Source organism: Postia placenta (assembly GCF_002117355.1).
Source record: "Postia placenta MAD-698-R-SB12 unplaced genomic scaffold POSPLAscaffold_21, whole genome shotgun sequence".
In the NCBI taxonomy this organism is placed as follows: Eukaryota; Fungi; Basidiomycota; class Agaricomycetes; order Polyporales; family Adustoporiaceae; genus Rhodonia; species Rhodonia placenta.
In genome coordinates, this window is record NW_020169852.1 from 372,684 (window position 1) to 385,913 (window position 13,230).

General features: G+C 54.3%; 3 protein-coding genes across 3 annotated transcripts in view; all 3 read left to right on the forward strand.

Annotated features, from left to right (window-relative positions):
• Positions 1 to 5,741, forward strand: part of POSPLADRAFT_1050471 (hypothetical protein) — a gene marked incomplete at both ends in the record, with an annotated part of 10,812 nt that extends 5,071 nt beyond the window's left edge. Inside the window, 9 exons of the mRNA XM_024479990.1 lie at positions 3,249 to 3,704; positions 3,760 to 3,923; positions 3,985 to 4,095; positions 4,170 to 4,287; positions 4,391 to 4,455; positions 4,519 to 4,683; positions 4,738 to 4,764; positions 4,816 to 5,010; positions 5,067 to 5,741. Coding sequence (XP_024333603.1) covers positions 3,249 to 3,704; positions 3,760 to 3,923; positions 3,985 to 4,095; positions 4,170 to 4,287; positions 4,391 to 4,455; positions 4,519 to 4,683; positions 4,738 to 4,764; positions 4,816 to 5,010; positions 5,067 to 5,741 — 1,976 coding nt within the window. The remainder of the gene's footprint in view (positions 1 to 3,248; positions 3,705 to 3,759; positions 3,924 to 3,984; positions 4,096 to 4,169; positions 4,288 to 4,390; positions 4,456 to 4,518; positions 4,684 to 4,737; positions 4,765 to 4,815; positions 5,011 to 5,066) is intronic.
• A 909-nt stretch (positions 5,742 to 6,650) lies between these two features.
• On the forward strand, positions 6,651 to 8,432 carry POSPLADRAFT_1050470 (hypothetical protein; the record flags this gene model as incomplete). The annotated part of the gene is made up of 6 exons (XM_024479989.1): positions 6,651 to 6,765; positions 6,823 to 7,138; positions 7,191 to 7,297; positions 7,327 to 7,859; positions 7,920 to 8,068; positions 8,099 to 8,432. The coding sequence occupies 6 exons, from the start codon at positions 6,651 to 6,653 to the stop codon at positions 8,430 to 8,432; spliced, it is 1,554 nt and encodes a 517-aa protein (XP_024333604.1).
• A 1,054-nt stretch (positions 8,433 to 9,486) lies between these two features.
• On the forward strand, positions 9,487 to 10,533 carry POSPLADRAFT_1158763 (hypothetical protein; the record flags this gene model as incomplete). The annotated part of the gene is made up of 5 exons (XM_024487357.1): positions 9,487 to 9,538; positions 9,596 to 9,599; positions 9,660 to 9,692; positions 9,827 to 9,863; positions 10,072 to 10,533. Coding segments are annotated over 5 exons (588 nt in total), but the record flags the coding sequence as incomplete, so codon positions are not given.
• Positions 10,534 to 13,230: the final 2,697 nt, after the last annotated feature.

A 13,230-nucleotide genomic window follows, 5' to 3' on the forward strand; every position in this document is an offset into this window, starting at 1 on the left:
CCGTCGTATCGGGAGCCAACGCCACGCCCGTTCAGATACGTCGCGCAATCGTTCGGTGCAGTCGACCATTCTCCGACGATGAGCCAAAGATCAAACCCTGAGAGCGACGAAGCAAAGGCACATGCGGCACTAATGTGTTGAGAATACGAATATTCTACCTCCTGTTGGGCATATCATGTAGAGAGGCGCATGTCATAAGTCATTGGAGACGATCACAACCACACGCACGTACCGCCTGCGAGAACACCTGATAGATATGCGTGTCCATTGCAACGCCTTGCCAATTTTGGGGGGTCATGTAACCCGACCAGTAACTGATTTGAACATCTGAAAAGGTTCAGAGTAGCTTGATTGTACTGCAGACGTTACCTAAGAGGCAGGAACGCATCGTGGAGCAATACGACGGTGTTACTCTCTTGAGAACTGCCATACGGGCGTCTGTGTGAGCATTGTGTCAGCGATCGATCGCTCAGATCTTGTGGCGCTGTACTCGCCTGATGTTTCCGTATGAATCGTAGTAGTATTGGGTTAGAACGTCCATGACGGCTGAGCCGTCATATCCCGTCGGCCTGCATGCACGGACGCAGATCAGAATCTGGTTAAATTTAGCCTGCGGAACATCCACTCACTCGTTCAATGGCGCGATCATAGGGACGATATCGGGGTGGTCAGCGTACATGGAAATAATTGTTTTGATGATAGAGTCCGTCCGCTGGACGTTCGTCGAATTCGACTGCCACTCAGGGTAGGACAGCCTGTGCCCCGAGTTATCGAAGCTTGACAGAGCGTTAGCGGACGTGCGCCGAACAGAGATTGAGCGCGAAGATAATCACCCGTTCTGGCTTCCCGGGGCGCCGTGCAGGTCTATTATCACCTTGACGCCATAATTGGCAGCCCAGTTGACGGCTGATTCCAAGTAGAACAGCTGTCCTTGGATGTATGGCTCTCCAGCGCCGACCTCGAACGCCCAATATCCGACGGGTAGTCGGACGTGGTTTAGGCTACATGAGGCGTCCGTGTCCTTCACAAGGCAAAACGCGAACACGTGACGGTGACGCACCCTGCAGCAGCGATGTCCGCTATATCTCCTTCGGTGATCCAGGTTTCCCAGTGGTTTTGAAGAGCCTCAGTCGCGGTCGCGGTGTCCTGGAGCTCACAGAATGTCCACTCATCGACGATATTATCATTGCCAGTCTTGTCAAACAGACTGGGAGTGATCCACGGCTGCAGAAAGAGACGCAATCACGCGGAGGCTAGTACGATCGCGCGTCGGCGGCTTACCTCGAGTAAAAGCCATCCTCCAAGGTTCACACCATGCACCTTCTCAGAAGCGTAAGGAAACCCTGGGGTTATAGGGTTGTCTGCTCGGCCACGGACGGCGAGCAGGCTGAACAAGGAGAGAGCCGTACTGATACGCCGCAGGGAGAGCATGAGTGGAGCAACCGCGACGGAAAGCAGTGAAGCGGTGGCGAGTAGTGAACGAGAGATGTCCAGCTTTTATGCGTGTAGCGGGGGCCGTTGGAGGGCCGAGGAGATGACGCCGGAATTCGGTCTGCCAGCCCACAGCGATCGACCGCCACCTTCTATTCTGCACGTGTGAAGGAAATCGGGAAGTACTTCATGAAACGCACGCTCGGAAAAGGCCTTATTCGCTTGTAGAATTGAGGGGATTTTGCACCCTCTTGATGCTCCCCCCGGAGCCGACAGGTCATTGTGCGTCGTAGCTCACAGCAGTCTTCGCGCCGGAGCGTGCAATGTCTAGCCAGCACGCTTGTCCCAACCGTACTACATCGATGGAGTACTCGACCGTGGTCACTTGAGTTCTGCACACCCACTAGTCGCACAGATGATCACGGGGAAAACGCACGATCAAACTGCAAGAGCGATTTGTATCAGGATGTATGCCGAGAGAGTTCAGCGAATCGGAGTTATGGAAAGAAGAGTGACCAATGAAGGGGGGGGGGAGCTAGATCAGTGGACGAAGGAAATTCTACACACAACCTTGCATCTATCCCAGAATGTGTTAATAGAATGACGTACCACACAGGCGGAGTGGCCAAAAAGTGCATATGTCCATCTATACAAGTTGGTCAATATTACGGCGTTCACCAAAAACGGCCATCGTTATGCAAGTGATTCGTACAGCGACCACGCGTAGTCTGCCATTCCGATCAGGATCCGCAAAACGAGCGAAACGCACCTGTCTCAGATACTAAACTATTGCCATAAGGGGCGTATACGAACAGCGAACGCACGATGGCCTCGGACATATTGCCTCTTCACGCACGCGCAAGAGTGTTCCTTGTGTCATTGGAAGTGCCGCTGTTCGCACGCTATCACACGCACAGCAGACGTATACATAAGATACAGAGGCATCTCCGTTACCAGCGAATGCGGCGTTTGTTAAAATCACAAGGCAGCGAAGGCCTGGGCGCGACAGCTTTCGCTGAGAGGCTGGGCCGTAGACGTGGAAACCTAGAAGCTGCAGCTCAGCGTCTATGCTGCCAAAATGCACTGGCAGATTGGTAGGTGTGACACAGCAACGAGAAGTGAGCAGAGGTCATACAGTAGTCTCAGGATAGCATACATTTGTGCTAAATCCAGTACTCTGCCACGAGTCCCATTTCCCTACATTCCTTGCCACCCCTCCATTCATACCTCTGCGTAATTCCCCACCCGATAAACTGCGCCAGCGCTATGAGGCCGCAGGCCAGAGTCACGTAACCAAATGCAACATGGCCGAGATAACGGATCTTTTTACGCTCCGCAGGGCGCATCAGCGCACATGATCTGATCGCGCTCGGCGTCTACGCTGTTCGTTCGTTCGAAGCTTTGCATGAAGTACGAAATTTGGTGTCCTCTCTTGCAGGACTCCTTAACTCCTTAATCAAGGTAGTGTCTACTGCAACACCTTGCATATTCAATCGTGCATTCATCACACTGCCAGGGCAATCAAGACACTACCACAATATTGGACCCGTTTTGGAGGCTCGATCGTGCCCGGAGGAGGCTTACAGATCGGACGGGTGGGGCACCATAGGGGCGGCCGCGGAGGGAACCCTTATAATGCGACGCGGGACAGTCAGCTCGCTAGATGTTCCTTGCGGCCCATACCCGTCCAGCTCTTTCCCTATGTCCGCGTGCTGTGACTAGGTCTTCCGTCGGAGCCTCTCTAGTCCTTCGAAACAGTGCTGCATTTATCGCTCTAAGTGCATCGCTTTATTCCACCACCTCCCCTTATTCGTCAGCCAGTCCTGCAAATTCTCCTGTGGTTGTCATGCCTTCAAAGCGAAAACGCTCTCTGAAGGTCCCTGAGGCTTCGCACTTGGCAGCCGCAGAGCCAACCATAGCGTCATCCGACCCAGTACCTCTAATGGAAGACCCTATAGCAGCGGCAACTGCTGCGGTTCTAGCTCTCAGCGAGCCGCTCCCAGGTCTCGCGGGTTCTGCCGTATCGCCTCGCAGACGCGCATCCGCCCGCTCAGCCACTAAAAAGAAGGTGAAGTACGCGGAAGCCACCACTGACGGCGAAGGCGAACCTACAAACTCGGCCGCAGGAGATGGGAACGAGGGACAGCTCACGGCGCTCGACGACGAATCAGCCGAGGCGAAACCGAAGGTGAAGCACACACGGCGCAAGAAGGACACTGAGCCCGTGGTGTATGACATACCCGCTGTCGAACGGAAGCAAACCGGTTTTACAGGTGCCGTTGCTCATGTGTCCGCCGATTGCTTGTACTGATGTTCGTTGCCGTTTAGGCCGCCTTGGCTACGCGTGTCTCAACACTATCTTGCGTGTCCGCAAGCCAGAGCCTGTTTTCTGCTCGCGCACGTGCCGACTTGACACGATTCGCAAGAATGGTATTGAGTTCGCGAAGGACCTCGGGCGCAGGAACGCTACGGATCTCCTCGAAATGATTGAGGTGCGTTTAATCTCGTGTCTATCTCTTATGAGCCGCATGAATGTTAACACATCCCATGCAGTGGAACGAGGAGAACAAAATCCGCTTTTTCCGCGTATCTTCGGAGATGTTCCCGTTCGCGTCGCACAAGGTGCACGGGTATGACTTGTCATACGCGCACGAGGAGCTCAAGGTACATATTTGACTCTCATAATCCTACCTGGAAGCCTGATTCTTGCTTGATGTGTCGAAACCTTGCGCATATAGGCTGCCGGGGCACTGGCAAAGCACTACGGCCATCGACTTACTGCCCATCCCGGCCAGTTCACACAGCTCGCGTCGCCTCGTGAGGATGTCGTCGAAGCAAGTGTGCGAGAACTTGATTGTGAGTTTCGTCTCAGAATTCGGCACAGGCACCGGCGGATATATGCGCCTGTGTCTGTACTCCGGCGGTCGCAAAGTATGCTGATTATCCATTGTCTCAACAGATCATTGTCAGATGATGCGCTACATGGATCTCGACCAGGACAGTGTGATCATCATCCATATGGGGGTGTGTTACAATCTTTGTGGCGACCGGTCCCGTGTCACCGTGGTAATGCATTTGTGCCTGCAGGGCGTGTACGGCGACAAGGACGGTGCGCTCGCGCGTTTCCGCGAGAACTACACCACGAAGCTCACGGACGAGATGAAGGCGCGGCTGGTACTCGAGAATGACGAGATATGTTACAACCCAGACGAGCTGCTCCCTATATGCGAGGAGCTGAGCATCCCCATGGTGGTACGTTGCGCTAGAATTCATACCAATACGTCACTTACCCTGCGCTTCTCACAGCTGGATTATCACCACAATTGGATAAATGTATGTTTTACTCACACCTGATGGTTGCATGCCGACTGATGCGTATGCCAGCCGAGTGTGCTCCCATTTCCGGAGCTCTTGCCTCGCATTGCAGCAACATGGACGCGGAAGGGCATCCGACAAAAGCAGCACCTCAGCGAGCCGCGTCCGGGCGCAGAGAGCATCATGGAGAAGCGCGCGCACGCTGACCGGTGCCAGGAGCTGCCCGAAGTCCTTGTTGGCGGCGACGTCGATTTAATGATTGAGGTCTCCATCTGCGTCCCTTATTCCGACGTCCGAGCAATTCTGACCGATTGATGTAGGCGAAGGACAAGGAACAGGCCGTGTTCCACCTATACCGCATATACGGCCTCGAACCCGTTATTCATGCGAATCTGCGCCCGGAGAACCCGCCGAAACCGTTCATCCGCGGGAAGGGATGCGTAGCTGCCGAGGACGATGAGGGCGATGGAGAGGATGCCGCTGAGGAGGTAAACGAAGATGATGCGCGCGAGACGAGGGCGAAGACGCGCGGAAAGAGGACGAAGACGAACGTGACGCAAGAGGGCGTGGACGAGCTCACACCTAATGCTATCGGAGAATCCGGAGAAGCGGCGTCCACCATTAGGACACCTACGTCGTCACCGATGAAGCGTACGCCGAAGCGAAGACGCACAGCGACGAACGTCATCGCATCGCAGGCCGAAATCGAGGTTGCCGCCGATCCCATGTCATTGAAGCGCAAGTCGCGCTCGAAGCTTGATCCCGCGTCCTCGCCGAAGAAGCGGCGAACAGTATCTAAGCTCATGACGAAGACACGCGAGCTGATCAACCAGGAAGAGGACGTGCAGCCTGTTGATGGAGCGCGCGCGGAGGATGTAGAAGCGGATGAGCATCCTGAGGCCGTAATGGCAGAGGAAACGGAAACAATTACGGACGCGATCGGCGCTTGTGCAAGCGGAAGGGCCAGAGCGGTGTTGGGATCAGTGATGTCTTGATGTCTGGGTCAGTCGTACATTTGTGCTAGTGCTCTTATCTATCTTATCGGGTCGGTGTTGACGTCAAGGCCCATCAGCTAAGAGGCTCGCCGTGCCTGTCTCACATGGTGACGTACGTTGACACGATAGCAGTATGTGCTTACGGAAGTTTATCCTGGCTATGGCCAATGTCTCCAGGAATACCTTAACGCATAGTGAGTTACAAGAGGAGGTACCTTGTAAGATAACTAAATGCCTCCGGAAGCGTATAAATGTGGGGATCACAGTCTTACTTGACCAATTTATAATGGAGAAGGAGACTTACCAGTGCGCGTTCTTGAGGATACGGCTCAAATACATATCCCATATTCAACGACTCGGACGCACAACCCCAGGCCTCCACCGCTTGCTAGTACAACCCGGCCTAGGCTCCTGCATCTCCTGCATCATAGTCCACAGCTTGTGATGGACATATGCTACTTTGGTAATGGCGTTACGCTCCAGCTCGAGGACAGGCGTGTCTTTCCGCCCTTTCTACTTCTTTTCGAAATCGGTGCCTGATGAGTCACCGCTCGCAATAGGGTTTGCGGGGCTTGTGTCTTGGTAATCAACATTCTGCAATCCAGAATGCCAGGATGTAATGGAGATAACGTCAGCATACTGGCCTACAGAATGGAAGAATGGAAGGCTAGCATGATGCAGTGAGTGCAGATGGCAAAGGTTCCTTCGAGGTATGTCGTGGTGGTGCGATGCCAGTCTTCGCGGCTTTCTGAAGGGTGCAATACGGATCATGCGCTTCCATCCTACCATTACCAGAACAAGACACCATTCGCAGATGCCGTGCGCTTAACGAACCTTCAAAAGCTGTGTGATCGTACGCTGAATTATCCCCCACCTCACCAGTGTTGTCGCTCGCTCTCCCTAATTACGATGCACGCCGCCCTTCACAAGCATCCCGATTTCCGCACTCGTGCAGAAATGTTGCCATACGAGGGCCGTGTTCATCTTGCGTACCGTGGAGCTGACGCGTTCCTCAAGACATGGAGTGAGTGCATTTCCATTCACATGATATTCCTTGATACCGACCGTATATCAAATGTAGAGTTCGGCATCGAAGACATCGCGACTTGCTCGCCGCGGTCTTGGGATATGTATCGAGACCCCGTACTTGCGATTGACGGCGGTTGCTGGACCATCCTTGCTTGCCATCTGAATCTGTTCTTGGGAACAATATCAGCGGTTAGAAAGGAACGGCCGGACTTGGTACCCATGATGTTGCAGGCTCTCAACGGGAATATCATCGGCAATTTCTTGATGACCGAAGTCGGGCACGGATTAGATGCGTATAGGATGGAGACGACAGCGACAAAGGTGGAAGATAGGTTTATATTGAACACGCCGAGCGCCGTGGCGACGAAGTACGTGGCTTCTGCATCGTTCAGGCTTCGACTCATCCGGTGAATTACATAGATTCATGCCACCTACAATGCCTTATACCACACGCTCTAAATTTGCGGTGGTTCTTGCGCGACTGATTGTAGGAAGTGAAGATCGTGGGATTCATCCTTTCCTTGTTCGTACCTCAGACGAGTACGAGATGTGCAAGGGGTTTCCTCCGCGGTCCTTCCTCCGCGTGGTGGAAGCTCCCCTCTAGACTTTTGCATGACCTCCTTCGATCACGTTCGCCTCCCTCCTAGCGCCTTTCTCGGACATACACTCGATGCACCGCCGGATGCTCACGGTCTCCTCATGGAGTATATCCGGAGAGTCGTCGTCGGCCAGATTTCCTTATCCCTCATCGCCATTACTGGCGCCAAGCTCGCCGCATGTATCGGCGTCGATTATTCGTTCAGGCGTGTCGTACAAGGGAAGCCGGCGGAGAAGAGCCCAATCATAGTGTTTAAGACACAACAGCTGCCAATCCTATACTGTATGGCCGTCGCCTACGTGCTTGACGCCTGGGCTTCCAAAGTCATCGAGCAGTTCACATCGTCGCATGTCGCCCCAGACATGAAGAAAACAGTCGCAATTGTCTCTAAGACGACGGTTTGTCGCCTCACGACGCACCACTACCGCGAGGTAAGCGAGCGCCTTGGAGCTCAAGGGACGTTTGGCCACAACATGATCAATCAGATTGAGGTACGGATTCAGTATGATCGGGACAATTGGTAAACTCACTGACGGACCGCACACTGGCAGATGGATATCCGTGGCTTCATAGTGACGGAAGACGACATCAGGGCAATATGTGTCCGCCTGTTCCCAGATCTTCTCCAAGGGCATGTATCCCTTCCTCCTCCCCCATCAGACCATTCGGTTTTGTGGCGTCACGCAGAAGATGTCCTGGTGTGATGCCAGGGAATATTCTTTACCATTAGGCACGGACATCGCGATCCTAGATACAATGACCTTCTTTTCCCCCAGAGTGAACCGACAATCCTGGCTTTCGGTTATGCGTATGCACATGCTGCTGCCGTCGACGCCGGCGTTGCGAAGCCCCTTGTCGATCTGTTCCAGTCCGCTTGCATGAAGCTGGCTCCTGGTTGGTACTCGGAGAATACGGCTCTGCCGGAGAGTGTGCGCATTCTGGAGGAAGACAAGGCTGTTCTCGCTGCACTTGTATGTCGGGCAAGCGTCGCTGCCGGCCCGGGTCACGTGGTCGTGTGCCGGTGTGGGAAGAGGACTTATGTAGGTGTCGCGCGCCATAGGTAGCTCCATCGGTTTGTAACCTAATCATCCATTGATCCCTGTCCATCGAGGATGTTGTCTGCCAGCGGTCTTTCCGGTGTTGTTCTCACACAAACCGATCGACAAATCAAGTGCTTTGCTGTTGCCTAGAACCTCACTATACTACTTTCTCGTCTGATACTGGCACCAACATGACTTCGGAGCATGACACCAAGTTCCCCCTCTTGGTCGAGGGGAAGTATCGGGTCTGGGCAATGAAGATGGAGGCGGAGCTGGTTAGGAAGGGACTGTGGGGGGTAGTGGAAGTCGAGGTGGAGTGTAAGGATTTACATTCATGTGCCGGTCTCACATCATAACCTCTACACCAAAAGGGTGCAATGTCAAGCTTGGCTTCACATCTGACCGGAGGTATATATGCTGATTATATGCCAACTCATGACATGGAGCCCAAGGAGGGGAAAGACAGGGCTGAGGCATTAGCGAAGGAGCTGAAGAAGCACAAGAAGGCCAACATGGCCAAGGTGCAGGCGGAGATCATGCTCTGGGTTGGTGATGACCAGTTGGAGCTGTTGGAGGACGAAACGGACCCCCGTGAGTGCTGACAGGTTCTTCAGGATGCGCACCATTCACAAGGTTTTGCCACAGAGCTGGGAAAGTGGTGACAGTTTTACCACGCAGAGATGGAAGGCAGCGAGACAGCACAGGCTTGGATCTCCTGGGTCAAAGGCTATGCACAAGCGCTTCGGGATGTCAACGTTGAGGTATCAGACCAGCAGAAGGTCCTTGTTCTCATCATGGGACTTGGTGAGGACTTCGAGTGGGTGGTCATGGTGGTTGATGAGATACTGACAATGTCACGAGTTGGTACGGTGTCTAGCCATTTTTTAATTTTTTCCTTTTTGCGGGCTTGAACCCACGACCTCTGTACTACATACCCAATATGGACGCATCACTATCTACTGTACAATTAGATTGGATGGGTGGCAGTGCGCAGCACACTCGGGCTCCGCTGACACAGCCACTCTGACTCACCGGCCCCCGGGGCCGCGTCGGCATGCTGTGCACGGACCAGCTGTGCATGGACCAGCTGCGCACGGACCAGTGCGCACAGCCTGCCCTTATCTTCCCCTGTATATAAGCCGGCCTCTGCTGCCCTAGGGACCTCAGTTTTGACCTCTTGTCCCTAGGTCAGTAAGCTCTCATGTATCTGCTTACTTACTTATACTAACTAATACACTTTCTTGTCCCTAGCCTTAGGTTTGAGCCCCGCTCACCATCGCTTCGGTGAGAACCAGTCGAACACCCCCTGCTTTCAGATATTCCCCTATCACTTGACCTCAAGTTGCGACATTAGGTCGAAACTCCTCACTGCTGCCGGCGTTCTTTTGGAACCCACACACTCACTTCCTCTCCTATAGGTCGGGTGGTGCGCACCCTCACTATACCTTACGATACGTAGATAGCCTACTATACATCGCCAACACTAGAGAGACGAACTCTTCAGTACCTGCGCTTCAGTGAGCGGTACTTGTCCTCACGGACGCGTAGCCTTGGTTCCTGCTGCATAATAGTCAAAAGCAGTATTGGGCCCTACGTGAACTGCGAATCTCAGTGTCATCTCGGGCGCCATAGGTGTAAGCTAGAATAGCACGGCCTTTCGTAGTACGCGCACCTTCCCGTCCTCCCCCCATCCAACGTGGCTGCCTGCCAAGGCCAAGTTCACGCATTCGACTCTCAGGACCTCATCAACGTCTACATCCCAGACGGCCCTGAGACTGTCATCTACCGTTGTGAGCAGCAGCCGTGCCCCAACCGGACACCCCGATCGATCGCGGAAGATTACCCGCGCTACAAGGCAATCAGGCAAGCACAACATCCGCTCGGCCCTCGAAGCACCCTTGCATCTCGATCCGCCTCGAGGCACTCTCGCCCTGTCTCCCCTACCTCCCGCCTTCCCCAAACTGTTGCTGAGTCCAGCCAAGTACGAGGAGATCTCCCTCCAGACCCTGCACCAGAGCCTAAGCCTGAGGAGGGTGCAGGTGAAGGAGTCTCGGAGTCCGAGTCCGAGGATTCTGTTGGGTCCGCCTCACCGACAGCATTTGCCCCCGCGTCAGCAGTCCCTGACGTACGTGACCCCCCCACCGAACTTCCTTCAGCACCTTCACCGCTGACTCCGCCGAGAGGCCGCTCGAGCACTCGCTCCTCTCGAAGTTCGACCAGCGGAGGGCCACCACAGCCGCCTCCACCCCCGCAGCATCCTCCGTCCCCCCCGATGCCGGTAATGTCTTCCCCCACAACTGCCCCCGACAAGGAGACCCTGAGGCTCCTGCTCCCCCTCCGATATGATGGCAAAACCGTCATAGAATGCAACCGGTTCCTGTCACAGCTGCGCATCTACTGGATGGTCAACACGTCGTTGACCACCATCGAGCTCAAAGTACAGATTGCGTTGAGCCTACTCGACGGTGACGCCCACGCCTGGGCCACTCCCTACTTCGCCCAGCTCGTGTTGGTGCAGGTAGGAGTGCAAGGGGCTACAACCCCATTCAGGAACGAAGTGGCCTTTGCCGCCGCATTCAAGGCCCGCTTCGGAAATCTCGATGACGAGGCGGCAGCACAAGTAGAGCTGGCGAAGCTCTGTGCGGACAAGTTGGTCTGTAAAAAACGCACTGCTGCGGAATTCTCCGCGTTGTTCAAGGGTCCGGCGGACTGCTCTGGGTATGGGGACCTGGAGCTATGCAACAAGTACCTGAGCGGCATACCCTCCCGCGTATACCGCAAGATCGAGCTGGAGACCTTTACCATGTGGCAAGCCGCTGAAAAGCGAGCCACTGAGGTCGAGCAGATCCTCGACATCAGCCAGGCCTGTCGGCCCGAGTTGAACAACTTCTTCTCGGCTCGAGGACGAGGGCGCGGAGGGGCACGTGGTGGTGCACCCTCGACGCATGCAGCCTCGGCCAGCATCAATGCGGCTGTCGGAAAAGGCAACTTCCCCGGCACATGCTTCGGCTGTGGGAAGCAAGGGTACTGACGTTTCGAGTGCCCCAATTGTAAGGACAAGCCTTACACAAAACGCGCCGACGCGTGGGCTACGGTTGCCTCGGGTTCCACCCAGGCAGCGACAAGCGCCCCCGTCGCTTCATCCTCGGCGAGTATAAGCGCCACTTTAGCGAAATCGGAAGGTTTCGAGCTGGCGGACTTAATAGCACAGATGAAGTCGATGCGCGAGGAGCTCGAACACTATCAGGCGATGAAGGAGGAGTCTTTTTGATCCGGTCCGCGCTTCGTGCCGCACGCGTCGGGCCGCGTAATAATAACATGTACAATGTATTGGCTACTGCGAATGTTTACGAATTAGACCACAGGTCCCAGCACTTCCACATTCCAGTACGCCTCAAAGGAGAAAGACGGCACAAGGATATAGTTGCAATGGTGGACAGCGGAGCCACTACGAAGTTCATCAACAAGTGTTTCATCACGGAGAATCGAGTACAAACGCGGAAATTGAAAAAGCCAATCCCGCTTTACAATATCGATGGAACACTTAATAAAGACGGAAGCATCTCGGAGGTAGCCGTGCTACAGATGCACATAGGAGAGCACGTCGAGAAGACGGTGTTTACGGTCATGGACATTGGTCCAGAAGATGTGATCGTTGGGTTGGATTGGCTGCGAGAGCACAACCCTGAGATCGATTGGGAGTCAGGCTCCCTGAAATTATCACAATGCCCTGAGACGTGCAGTGCCAGGAAGACTGGCCGAACGGAGCAAGCAGCGACTGCGCGTGATACGGGGGACAGGCCCACGGCGCGCAGGCGTTCGCCGAAGTCCAAACGGTCGGTCATAGGCGCCTGCCGGAGCAAGGTGCTCCCGGACCTCGAACCCGAAGGAGATCCGGTGGAAGTAGAATGGGATGAGGCCGACTTGATTGAAGCCTGGGAGCACGGTATCACGCTTCCCGGCGCCCCTCAGCTGTTCATTGCCGCAGGACACACGTATTCCCAGCTGTTCACTGAGGAAGAGATCAAGAAGAAGGTCGTCAAGACCGCCGAGGAGTCAGTACCCAAACAGTACCACGAGTTTCTGAAGGTCTTCTCGAAAGAAGCATCAGAACGGCTACCCGAAAGGAAGCCGTACGATCATGCAATCGAACTCGTGCCAGGCTATTCGACGTTCCATTCGAAGGTGTACCCCCTGTCGAACAATGAGCAGGAGGAACTAGACAAGTTCCTAAAGGAGCAGCTGGCAAAAGGCTATATACGGGAGTCGAAGTCGCCCATTTCGTCCCCCTTCTTCTTCATCAAAAAGAAGGAAGGGACGCTTCGACCCGTACAGGACTACTGATGGTTGAACGCGATCACCGTCAAAAATCGCTACCTATCACAAAACCTACAAACCCACCTTATAGCTTGATATTGAGGGGGGGAGATAATAGCACTTAAGTATGGGGAGGTAATGCTGTTAAGCGCAACAACGAAGTGAATAGAACTGGGGGACAGGGTGCCCCAGGATGCTGCCTTATATACATGAGGGAAAACCCCCCAGGGACCGGTAATGGACCCCTGGTACCTAGCTGGGTAAGGATTACTAAGTATCATGTGCTCAATGATGTCATATATGATGTCATAGTCTGGCCCTGCCCTGCCCTGGGCCTAGGGTCCAGAATTGACCGGCCTATGGCCTAGTGCCTGAGCCTAGCTCCTACCTATGATGTCAGAATGATGTCATGGTCCAGAAGGAGTCTGGTTTCTATCTAGAAAAGGTCCGGCATCAGAGTCCAGCCTGATGTGTCCAGAACAAGATCATGTGTCGCTTATTTAAG